The 13004-nt window shown below is 40.8% G+C and overlaps 1 protein-coding gene across 1 annotated transcript in view; it reads right to left on the bottom strand.

Annotated features, from left to right (window-relative positions):
- Positions 1 to 12412, bottom strand: part of LOC111143378 (family with sequence similarity 102 member B) — an 83947-nt gene extending 71535 nt beyond the window's left edge. The window contains exon 1 of the mRNA XM_022497081.1: positions 12148 to 12412. Coding sequence (XP_022352789.1) covers positions 12148 to 12287 — 140 coding nt within the window. The 5' untranslated portion in view covers positions 12288 to 12412. The remainder of the gene's footprint in view (positions 1 to 12147) is intronic.
- Between the last annotated feature and the right edge of the window lie 592 nt (positions 12413 to 13004).

The following is a 13004-nucleotide window of genomic DNA, read 5'->3' as shown; positions in this document are numbered from 1 at the left end:
TTGATAAAAATCTAAAAACTAGATGAAGTACGCTCCACAACAAAGGAAAAAAGGACTACATCAAGATGGGTAGAAGAGGCAGAGAAATAGTCTCACCACCCCCCCAAAAACAAAACCAACCAAACCAAAAACCGACTCCTGGTGTGGTGACACAGAACAGGGAGGGATCTCACCAGACAGAAACTTCTGGAGGAGTCAAGGGTGGGTGCTCCACAATGGGTCCCAGTCTCTGGAATCTGAACCATGAAGATGAACCCCCAGAATGTATGGCTTGTAAAAACAACAGGTCTGATGTCAGGGCATCCCAAAGTGCTATAGGAAAGGGAGATTCCCCTCTTGGAGGGCTCATGTACAGTCTCACTCACCCTGTGACCCAATGAAAAAACAGCAGTTTGAAAAGAAGGCAAGGTTTTGTGTGGAAGAGATTCATTCACTGAACTGGGGGCCTTGGCCAGAGGAGTAAGGGACAGTTGAGATGCTTCCCAGATGTAGAGGCACTGGTAGACACCACTGTTAACTCTCCACACTGCCTACTAGCACAGGTGAGTGACCTTGGATGCAGTATCCTCTCACTGCCTTGCTGGGATGGGTTGGGTGACCAGTCGTGGCACCTGCCAAAACCAGAGAGCATAAACAGTTGTGGAGTTCTCCTGCTCCCTAGCTAAAGTCTGCCAGCACTGGCTGTTGCAACCCATCCTCCTACTCCCTGGCTGGGGCTGGCAGTATGAGTAGTTGGGACATCCTCCCATTCCCAAGCCTAAAGTCAGTGGATGTATACAGACAAGGCACTCACTCTCTTGCTACACTGCTGAATGCTACCAGTGCAAGAAGTTAAGACATTTTCCCACTGTGTCCAACCCCCTATACCTTTCAGCTCCTTTACTAAAGCCAACGGGCATGTGCCATCCATATAGGGGACCTCGGTTGAGTGTCTGACCCTGGTAGCCAAGAGGACTGGTATTCTAGAGTTCCACAGGACTACAACAGTCCAAAAGACAGCTCTTGGTAGGCTACCATGCCCTGGGCGCTACAAAGACAGCAGACTGAAATACAATCTAGTCTTCCTGTGAAAAAGGCCTATTTACTTAGCCGGGACATAACCTGAAGCCTGAGGGATAGGCTTCAGGTTTCCCACACATCTAGAGGCTAAGGAGGCATATCCAGGGAATATGAGCAGGGAAATACAATCTTTGTACATCCCACTAGCCTTGATATAGCTCAACAAGCCTTCCCAGATTTTTTTTTTAAGATTTTTATTTATTTATTTGACAGAGAAAGAGATCACAAGTAGGCAGAGAGGCAGGCGGGGGGGCGGGGGGGGCAGGCTCCCTGCTGAGCAGACAGGCTGATGTGGGGCTCGATCCCAAGACCCTGAGACCATGACCTGAGCCAAAGGCAGAGGCTCAACCCACTGAGCCACCCAGGTGCCCCAACCTTTCCAGATTTTTGCAACTGTTGCCCAGGGGGTACCTCAAAATCTCCTGGTCTGGAGGCTAATAGAGATTATGACTGTGGCTCCACAGGATTTTAATATATTTGCAAACTTTAAAAGCTCCTGCCTGAGGGTCTGGCTTCCCAACTAGGTGTTAAATGAGATTCCTCTCCTTGGATCATAATAGGTCTTGACATAATAATAGGTCTTGACAGAGCCTCAACAACTGGGGCATATTAAGAACAAATCAGGTGGCTTAGACAATCACAAAGGTTTGAGAGATATACAGGAGTTAGGGAAATGTTGAATGAGAAGGAAGATCACTTACACAAGGCCACTCCTTCAAGACAGAGAGGTAGCTGTTTTACCTAATACATAGAAACAAATACAGAGAGTCAAGTAAAATAAGGAAACAAAGAAACAAGTCCCAAATAGAAAAACATGACAAAACCTCAGAAAAAGGCCATGATGATGCAGGGTAAGTAAGCTACCTGATTTAAAAAATCTAAGTAATGGTCATAAAAATGCTCATCGAACTCTGGAGAAGAATGGATGAACCCAATGAGAACATCAACAAAGACATAGAAAACGTTTTTAAAAAGTACCAAACAGAAGACACAGAGCTGAAGAATACAATAGCCGAACTGAAAAATACACCATAGGGGCTCAACAGTATACTGGATGAAGCAGAACTGTGGATCAGTGAGCTGGTAATTCAAGAAATGGAACTCACCCAGACAGAGCAGCAAACAGAAACATGAATTTAAAAAATGAAGATAATTTAAGGAATATCAAGTGAAATAATATTTGTGTTTTAGTGGTCCCACAAGGGTTAGAAAGCGAGTAAGAGGCAGAACACTTACTTGAAGAACTATGGCTGAAAACTTCCCTAACATAAGGAAGGAAACAGACATCCAGGTCCAGGAGGCTCAGAGAGTTCCAAATACAACGAACCCAAAGAGAGCTACCAAGACACATTATGATTAAAATGTCAAAAGTTAAAGAGAGAATCTTAAAAGCTGCAAGAGAAAAACAAAATTGTTATGTATAAGGCTATCAGCAGAAACTTTGCAGGTCAGAAGGGAGTAGCATGAGATTACCAAAGGGCTGAAAGGAAAAAAACTTCCAACCAAGAATACTCTACCCGTCAAGGTTATCATTCAGATTTGAAGGAGAGAGAATGAGTTTTCCAGACAAGTGAAAGCAAAATTCATCACTACTAAACTTGCCTTAATAAGATATATTAAACAGATTTCTTTAAACTGAAAAGAAATAGAACTAATTAATAATAAGAAACATATGAAAGTAAAAATCTCACTGGAAAAGGTAAATATGTAGTAAAGTTAGTGGATTAATAACATAAAGCTATTAAAAGGCTAAAAGACAAAGGTAATAAGATTAGCTAAAACCACAAGAATTAGTTAAGGGATACATAAAATTAAAAGATGTAAAAAGTGACACCAAAAACATACAATGTGGTGGGGAGAATAAAAGCATAGGGTTTTGAACATGTTCAAATTTAAGTTGCTTCCAATTTAAAATAGACTGCTATATACATAGGATGATATATGTGAGCCTCTTGGTACCCACAAAGCAAAAACTTATAGTAAATACCAAAAGAAAATGAGAAAGGAACACTAAACACAATACTAAAGAAAGTCATCAAATCACAAGGTAAAAAAGATACAAGAAGAAAGGAACTACAAACACCAGAAAACAATTAACAGAATGGCAGTAAGTATATACCTATCAATAATTACTTTAAATGTAAATGGACTAAATTCTCCAATCAAGAGACACAGAGCGAATGATTAGCTTAAGAAATAAGATACATCTATATACTACCTACATGACTTACTTCAGAAAGGCACACCGAGACTGAGAGTGAAGGGATGGAAAAAGATGTTCCAAGACAATGGAAACAAAAAGAACGCTGGTGTAGCTATATTCACATTGGATAAAATGAACTTTAAAACAGTCTATTTATAATAAAAATGATTAAGGGCACAAGACAGCAAGAAGATATAACATTTACAGATATAAAGGCACCCAACATAGAAGCACCATAATATCTAAAGCAAATATTAACAGATCCGAAGGGAGAAATTGATAGCAATATAATAATTTAGTAAAGAATTTACTAATTCCTAATTATATCAGCACCTTTACTTATACCCCACTTACATGAATTGATAGATCACCCAGATAGAAAATCAATGAGGAAATATTAACCTTAAATGACACATGAGACCAGATGAACTTAAGAGATATATACAGAACATTCCATCCAAAATCATCTGAATATACACTCTTCTCAAGTACACATGAAACATTCTCCAGGATCAATCACATTCAGGCTACAGAACAAATCTCAATAAATTCAAGACTGAAATAATATCATGCATCTTTTCTGACCACAATGGTATGAAACTAGAAATCACAAGGAAAAAACTGGAAAAACTACAAGTACATGGAAATTAAACAACAGGTTACTAAACAACTCCTAGGTCACTGAAGAAATCGAAGGAAAATTAAGAAAATACCTAAAGACTAATGAAAACAGAAATACAACATACCAAAATCTATGTGATACAGTAAAAGTTGTACATGGAAAGTTCACAGCAATACCTCAAGAAATAAGAGAAATCTCAAAGAAGCAATTTAACTTTATACCTAAAGAAAGAAGAAAAAATGAAGTCCATAGTAGAAAGAAGGAAATAATAAAGATCAGAATGGAAATAAATGAAATAGAGATTAAGAAGACAAATAGTCAATGAAACTAAGATCTGGTTCTTTGTAAAGGTAAATAAAATTGACAAAACTTTAGCTAGACTCCCCCCAAGAGAAAAAGAAAGATGGCTCAAATAAATAAAATCAGAATTAATGGAGATCGTCTGGGATTAAAAGGGAGGGCACATGGGTGGCTCAGTTGGTTAAGCTTCCAACTCTTGATTTCAGCTTAGGTCATGATCTCAGGGTGGTGAGATCAAGCCTCCCACTGGGGTTTGCATTGGGCATGAAGTCTGCTTAAGATTCTCTCTTTCCCCCTCCTCTGCCCCTCCTCACCCTCCCTCTAAAAAAAAAAAAAAATTAAAGGGGAGAAGTTACAACTTGTATCACCAAAACAGAAAGGATCATAATAGGATACTATGAACAATTATATGCCAACAAATTGTAAACACAGAAGAAATGGATAAACTTCTAGAAATTTACAATCTTCCAAGCCTAAATCATGAGAAAATAGAAACTGAACAGACTGATTACTAGTAAGGAAAATGAATCAATAATCAAAACCTCCCAATAAACAAGAGTCCAGGACCAGATGGCTTCACTGGTAAATTCCACCAAAAATTCAAAGATTAATACCTGTCTTTCTCAAACTCTTCAAGAACAAAACAAAACAAAACTGAGAAGGGAAAGCTTCTAAACTAATTTTATGAGGCTAGCATTACCCTGATATCAAACTGAGACCATGACATCATTAAAAAAACAAGAGAGAAAGAGAAAGAGAGAATTACAGGCCAATAGCCCTGGTGAACACAGGTACAAAAATGCTCACAAAATATCAGCAAACCAAATTCAACAATATATTAAAAAGATCATATACTAAGATCATACGGGTTTTATTTCAGGGATTCAAGGATGTTTCAACATCTGCAAATAAATCAACATAATATACCACATTAACAAAATGAAAGATAGAAAACATGTAATGAGCTCAATAGAAGCAGAAAAAGCATTTGATAAAATTCAGCATCCACTTAAGATAAAAACTCTCAACAAACTGGGTATAAGGGGAATGTACCTCAACATAATAAAAGGCCATAAATGACAAAACCACAGCTAATATCATACTCAACAGTGAAAAATCTAATTTTTTTAGGGTAGGAGGGGCAGCAGGAGAAGTAGAGAGAGAATCTCAAGCAGGCTCCATGCCTAATGCAGAGCCAGATGTGGTGCTCAATCTCATGACCCTGAGATCATGACCCGGGCTGAAATCATCAGTCCAACAATCTACTGAGCTACACAGGCACCTATCAGCAGTGAAAATCTAAAAGCTTTTCATCTAAGGAACAAGACAAGGATGCCCACTATCCTCATTTTTATTCAACACAGCATTGGAAGGCCTCACCACAGTAATTAGGCAAAAAAAAAAAAAAAAAAAAAGAAATAAAAGGCAAACGATTTGAAAATGAAGGGAAACTGTCACTATTTACAGATGACATGATACTATAAATAGAAACCTAAAGACTACCAAAAAACTGTTAGAACTAGTAAATGAATTTAGTAAAGCTGCAGGATGCGAAATTAATTAAAAAAAAAAAGAAATGCAACAGATTTTTATGTAAGGTGTTTTGTTTTGTTTTGAGAGAGAGTGAGTGAAAGAGAGATTGAACACAAGCAGGGGGAGCAGAGAGGGAGAGGGAGAAGCAGACTCCCCACTGATCAGGGAGCCCCATGTGGGGCTCCATCCCAGGACCACAGGATCATGACCTACGCCAAAGGCAGACGCTTAACTGAGCCACATAGATGCCCCCAAATCTGTTGCATTTCTTTCTTTCTTTTTTTTTTAAAGATTTTTATTTATTTATTTATTAGAGAGAGAGAGAGAGAGGGCATGAGAGGGGAGAAGGTCAGAGGGAGAAGCAGACTCCCCGTGGAGCCGGGAGCCCGATGCGGGACTCGATCCCAGAACTCCAGGATCATGACCTGAGCCGAAGGCAGTGTCTTAACCAACTGAGCCACCCACGCATCCCAATCTGTTGCATTTCTATATGCCAATAATTAAGTAGCAGAAAGAGAAATCAGGAAAAAAAATCACATTTATAATTGTATAAAAAGAATAAAATACTTAGGAATAAATTTAACCAAGAAGGTGAGAGACCTATACACTGAAAAATATAAGACACTGATAAAAGAAACTGAAGATGACATTTAAAAAATGGAAAGAATTCTGGGCTCATGGACTGGAAGAATTAATATTGTCTAAATGTCTCTACTATTGAAGACCCCAAATAGCCAAAACAATAATAGTGAAAAAGAAGAACAAAGCCAAAAGTATCATACCACCTGATTTCAAACTATCCCACAAAGCTATGGTAATCAAAACACTATGACACAGACATAAAAACACATTCATAAATCAGTGAAACAGAATAGAGAGCCCAAAAATAAACCCTTGTATGTATGTTCAATTAATATAGGACAAAGGAGGCAAGAAAACGGGATAAGGACATATGAAGTGGGAAAAGGACACTCTTCAACGAATGGTGTTCAGAAAACTGGACGTGCAAAATAATAAAACACAATTGCGTGAACTAAAATCTTGAAAACATGAAGACATATTCTGGCCAAAGAGAAGAAATCTCTTCAGCTTGTTTACAAAGTAAAAGATCTAATACACAGATGTGCTCATTAGCTTCCTGGACACTCCCTGAATTCACATGGTTTTTTGCCACAAGCTCATGTGAAACTTGGGAAAGTATTTAGCTATGAGTACAAAAAAAGATGAACAAAATAAGGCAAACTTGGGAATCCTAAAAATACAGGAAATTTTTCTTCCTTATTCTGTTACTAAAGCAGACCAGAAATGAAACCTGCTCTGACAGTCTTAACACACCTCAAGAGATTTAAATACTTTTAAAAAGGAAGCATGCACTTAAAAGACTTAAATAGTGTAATTTTCTATCTTTTTGAAAGGTTCAAAAATTATTAGGCAATAATTTGGTTTCAGTTTATTAGATTACTATAATCATATAATGTATTATCTGAATGTTTTATTAACTATGGTATGTAAAACCTGACAATTTTAATAACATCTATGACAAATATACACTTTCTAGTCTTTATATTTTTTCTAACCTGTTCACTAAACACACTTTTCCAGCAGAAACTTCTAAAATTCTAAAATTAGGGACGCCTGGGTGGCTCAGTTGGTTGGACGACTGCCTTCGGCTCAGGTCATGATCCCGGAGTCCTGGGATCGAGTCCCGCATCGGGCTCCCAGCTCCATGGGGAGTCTGCTTCTCCCTCTGACCTTCTCCTTGCTCATGCTCTCTCTCACTGTCTCTCTCTCTCAAATAAATAAATAAAATCTTAAAATAAAATAAAATTCTAAAATTAATTTTCACTGCTAATCTTTAAAAAGGCAAAACGGGTAAGGAAATTCTAGATGAAAAGTTCAGTAAGCAGGCTTACTTACAATAGACCAGAATCTAAGAAACCCACAATAACTATGTCTCCAACTGCTAATCAGGCTCACTGTCACCTCAATGTACTGTGTCCAACATACAACCTACCTCCTCTATCCTCTCCACAATATACTATCAACAAATATGCTTCACGTATACTGTGATACACCTCAACAAGACAGAAACAAAAACAAAGATTCTTCTTGACTTCCTTACTCTGGCATGGCATCAAGGCATTTGTCATAGCGTTATTATTTTATCAGACACTTAGATGAAAAACCTCCAAATTCAGGTTCATATTAGCTCCTGCCTGGGTTATTTTAACAGACTCCTAATTTGTCTCCCCATTTCTAGTCTATCCACTCTTGAATCTGACAAAAATTAGCAGCTAGCCAGCTTAAATACCACTTTAATCATAAGACAACTTTGTGCAAGAATCTCAAAAGGACTTTTATCCTATGAGCAGTGGAAAGCAAACTATAATGGTATTCAAAGTCCTTATCTTCTGCTTCTGTTCAATGTGAACTCTCTCTGCAATCAGGCTGCTCTATCACCAGCTCCTATTGATGACCTGTTCAAGCTGACCTCTCACCCTCACTTCCCTGTTAATGCAAATTCATCCTCCCAGCCTGCTCAGCTGAAAAGCTACTGTGGTTTTCCATAACCAGTACAGCTGCAAATAAATTCTTTACCTGTAGAATTTCAACAACACTCACAAACTGACCCATTGATTAGGCACTAAATCATGTTGCCTCCTACTGTCAAGTAATTATATATCTATGATCTAATTTCATTAAGTAGAGCTAATCCCCTTATGGGGCCTTTATATTTGTTATGCTTCTCAGAGCCCCTGCCACACAGCTTGAAACCTGGTAAATGTTCATTTAATATGTGCTGAACAATGAATGATCTGCCTCTTTAGTTGCTGTATAAAGTCAAATATACCTATAATTTACAATGTTCCTCTAAGCCTTTTTTCTAAAAAATGAATTATTATTTTACGTACATTCATGTATCAGTGATGCCCAAGACCATCCCCAGGTTGAGGGATCCATTAGGAAGACTCATAGAACTCAGCATATAGTCGTATTCATGTCTAAGATTTTTTTTTTTTTTTTAATAATCTCTACATGGGGCTCAAACTCACAACTCCAAGATCAAGAGTTGCATGCTCCACCATCTTAGACAGCCAGAAGCCCCATGGCTAAGATTTATTATAGTGAAATGATACAAAGCAGAATCAGTAAAACCTACTAAAAGGTCCATGGACCAAAGTCATGGGAAACCAAGTAGAAGCTTCTAAGAGTCCTCTCCCAGTAGAGTCACCCAGAACTCAGTTTCTCCAGCATTGAATTACAGGAACACATATTGTCTACCAAGGAAGCTTATTTGGGGCTGGTCGTACAGGCACTCTCCCCCTGGAACAGACCAAAATCACATTGTTTGTAGTCTCGGCACAGTGAGACACTCAAAAAAGTTTTACATCAGTGTAGGGAACTGATTCTCAGATGCCAGCAAAAACAGTGTAAGCAGGTCTTTCTAAGAAAAGTAGTCTTGGGCCTGCTATGTTAACCCTTTTCTATGTAGTTAATTTCATATTTTTAAGGGAGAAATGTTATAGTGTTAACCATATTTGATTTATAAGAGGCATATAAAGTGTTTTTTTTTGGGGGGGGTTGGCAACAAGTTTTTTTATCGTAAAGATTTAAGATTTAATTAATTTATTTATTTTAAAGAGGGAAGAGCAAAGTGCCAGGACAAGAAGAATCTACAGTGAGCATGGAGACAGATCGGGGCTTGATCTCAGGACACTGAGATCATGACTTGAGCCGAAATCAAGAATGGGACACAACCGACTGAGCCACCTGAGTGCCCCTTATATATATATTTTTTAATTAAAATCTAGCATTTAATCAGAGATGCAATGCCTAGACTGGCATCCAAGAATTAAGTTATGCAATTTAAAAATAATTCATAACCTTAGGTGTTTCAATTTTTTTTTCTTGTAAAAATGAGATCTTTTTCAAACCAACACTCTTATAGTTGTCAGAATAAAGGAATTAAGTATCAATATCTTAAAGGAAGCAAACCCTCTTAGACAAGCTCTTTGTCTTCTCTTTAAATGTTGATTAGATGTAGGCACCTGGATGACTCAGTCAGTTAAGTGTCTGCTTTCTACTCAGGTCATGGTCCCAGGGTCATTGGATCAAGTCCCACACTGGGCTCCTTGCTTTGTGCTGAGCCTGCCTCTCCCTCTGCCTGACACTCACCCTGCTTGTGTGTACTCTCATGAACTCTCTCTCTCTCTCTCTCTGACAAATAAATCTTTTTTAAAAATGTTGACTGGGTGCTAGAGCACTGTGAGAGCAGTTTCCAGTACATCATCTTCCTAAAAATCCTCACAGCAACCCTATATGCCAGTGATGGTTTTTATTTTATAGATGGAAATTGAGAGGCTGAGCAATCCACCCAAGTTTATAATGGAGCTGGGATTCAGGTTCAGATTTGCCTCATTCTAAATCCTTGCTCTTAGCTTTATTTACACCAATTACCTCTAACTAACAAGGCACAGATTCCTTATTATGAGTCATTTCCTTCCAAACTGTAGGGATTTTTGTTTGTTTGGCTATATAGAGCACTATTCTTAACCTTACTGATTTTTATTAAGGCCATATTTTTGTTGGAAGAGAAAGGGGTAAATTGAACCCAGAAAACTCTGTTTTTTCCAACTCTTGCAAATGAGAAATCAAATTACACCCCTTGCTTATTAAAACTATTAGGAATCTCCCCATTCAGCACAACACATAATTTTCTCCTTCATCTGGCATCAATCTGTTTGAAATCAGGCAGACCTGTATCAAGATTTTGACATTTTACTTACCAGATCTGCAGGCCTTGGTTAAGTTGAGCCTTCTGAGACTCAGTTTATTCATCCACAAAACGGGAATCCCTACCTTACAGGTTAGCTATCAGCATGAAATAAGGTAATATACTTAAAGGACCCAACCTAAATGTATTTGCTTAATAAATGGCCGTGTGCAATACTAGAATAACTTGATTTGTGAGTAGCAAGCCAAATCAATAATCTGAGCGAGAAAGAGGTAAGAAAGAGGTACCCTGACCACAAGGTGTCACCACTGACCCAAAAGAGCTGGTCTAACAGCCCAAAGTGGCCAGGTGGGACCCGGAAAGAAAAGGGTAAGACCCAGGGTAAGACAGTCATTTGCACCCACAGGACATTCAAGAATTGGTTTTGGCTTGTCCACACTTGAGGAGCTGGTACAATATTTGCTGTACCATTTTAAGTTACACTGTTCTCTCACCAGTGTGTTAAAAATGATTGTAGTGCAATTAATTAGCTGGATAACCACAAAAGATTTGGCAGCACAGTTTAATCTTAAAAAATATCCTCGGGTAACTGTTTTTTTAATTCTGAAAGTCGATAACGCTTTATATATCCTTTGCTTTGGCCAACTAGCCATTTACATTTTCTGGCATCTATAGGCTTCAGCGTTGCCACCACAGACAATTTTCTGACCTCAATTCCACAACCCATCGACCTTATGGGTTTACACTAATAGGGATGACAGGTAAAAAGAAAGAATATTTCTAGGATAAAAATAAAGTCTCTGAGTCGCAAATTTAGGCAAAATAAGCATTAACTGTCCATCTCTTCCCTTGATCTCAGGAACTTTAAAATTCATTTTTTAAAAATTCCATAAATCTCCTGTTTTCTTAAGGAAAACTAACCTAAGGGTAATCTGTCAACTTGCCAAACAGACCTTAAGTGACTCAAGCAACACTATCATCCTTGGCTTCATTCTGTAACCTGCCAAGACTCTCCCGGAGAGTGCCCAGGGCCTCATTTCAAAATGAGGGCAGAACTGGGCTCTCCTGGTTCTAAGTCCTTCACACTGAGAGCCACTAGTGGCAACCTCAAGACTGGTAATTCAGTGAGTGTTAGCGAGTAACTGGAGACGCAACTCCTATGAGGCACAAACTGTTGTCTAGTCTGCCAGGAACACTTGACTCAAGTCAAGCCTGATCGGGCCTACCGTGGTTGCATCCTGGGCTTCTGAGTCCCCGAGTAAGCACCAAGAGAAAAGGAGTTAGGCTAAACACATGTTTCTGTCCAGGGCCAGGGCTCTTGAAACTCAAGCAGTTTGGGTTCTTTTTGGTTTTAACAATTCGAGTTCCACTTTGCATTTCGCAAATATGAAGATGTCTTAAGAGAAACCAGAAGTATTCTCTCCCTTCTGGCCATGGCTCCCATTCCTAGAGCACTGAGGAGGGAAGGCGCAGATACCAGGAACCATCTGGAATCAGGAGACCAGGAGCCGAGCCAAGCCCAGCCGAGATGGACCCATTTGCGAAGCACTTTGTGCAGATCAATGAACTCCTGATTTCAGACCGGTCTCTAGAGAAAGAGAAGAGAGCAAATGGGCCAAGGAACGACAAGCTGCCCATCGAAGAAACCCCTGCGGGGCGGGCGCAGCGGCTCGCGGGGCGCGGAGGGCGCGTTACCTGGGGGACTCTGCGGTGAAGCTGCCGCCGTCCAGCAGCCGCATCTTACAGAAGAGGACCCCATTGACGAAGGGCACCGAGGAGAGCTCTTCCAGCTCGAAGTCCACCTTAAACTTAAACTTCTTCTTCTTCATCATCATGAGCGCCAGACGCCGGCGAGCGGGATGCGGGGGCGGCCCCAAGGGGCGCGCGGGCCGGCGCCGCCGCCTCAGCTCGCCGGAGCCCCGAGCCCGCGCAGCCCCATGGCCGGGGCCGCGAGCTCCGCGCGGGGGCGCGGCCGGAGGGCGCTGCGGGCCGGCCGGAGCCGGGGCAGGGGCCGCAGCCGCCGCCTCTCGCGGCAGCCCTGGCCGGAGCGCGGCGGCGCGGACCCTGCCCGCCCGCGGGGAGCGGTCGTGCTGCAGCTCGCCTAGGCTGTGGGTGCCCTTTCGGTGTGCAGCTGGCCGCCGCCGCCGCCCGTCTGAGAGCTGGGAAAGGCGAAGACTGGAAGACCGCCGCTGCCGCCGCCGCCTCAGAGCCACGGGGCCCAAGGCGCCCCCAGTGGTGGCGCCCAGCACCGCACCGCGGGGCGGAAGCGAGAGGGCGGGCGAGGAAATTCGGGGCGGGCGGGCGCTTCTCCGGGAAACTGACCCACGACGGCAGTTAGAGCGTCACGCCTCTCTGGGGTTAAAAAAAGACAAACCCAACCAAAAAGGAGCTTCCTTCTACAGCTTCCTCTCGGCCTGGTTTCAGTTTTTGCTCCGCCTCCTGTTTCCCCTCCCCCTCGAGATTTTTTTTTCTCTTGGGTTTGAGAGTCATGGGTTAATAGGGCTAATCAGAATCTCCACGACGTTGTTTTCGTCAAATTGAAATCTTAAAAC

Source organism: Enhydra lutris, unplaced genomic scaffold (assembly GCF_002288905.1).
Source record: "Enhydra lutris kenyoni isolate GAN:26980312 unplaced genomic scaffold, ASM228890v2 scaffoldscaffold9, whole genome shotgun sequence".
Classification (NCBI taxonomy): Eukaryota; Metazoa; Chordata; class Mammalia; order Carnivora; family Mustelidae; genus Enhydra; species Enhydra lutris.
This window is presented reverse-complemented; position numbering and strand designations above follow the sequence as displayed.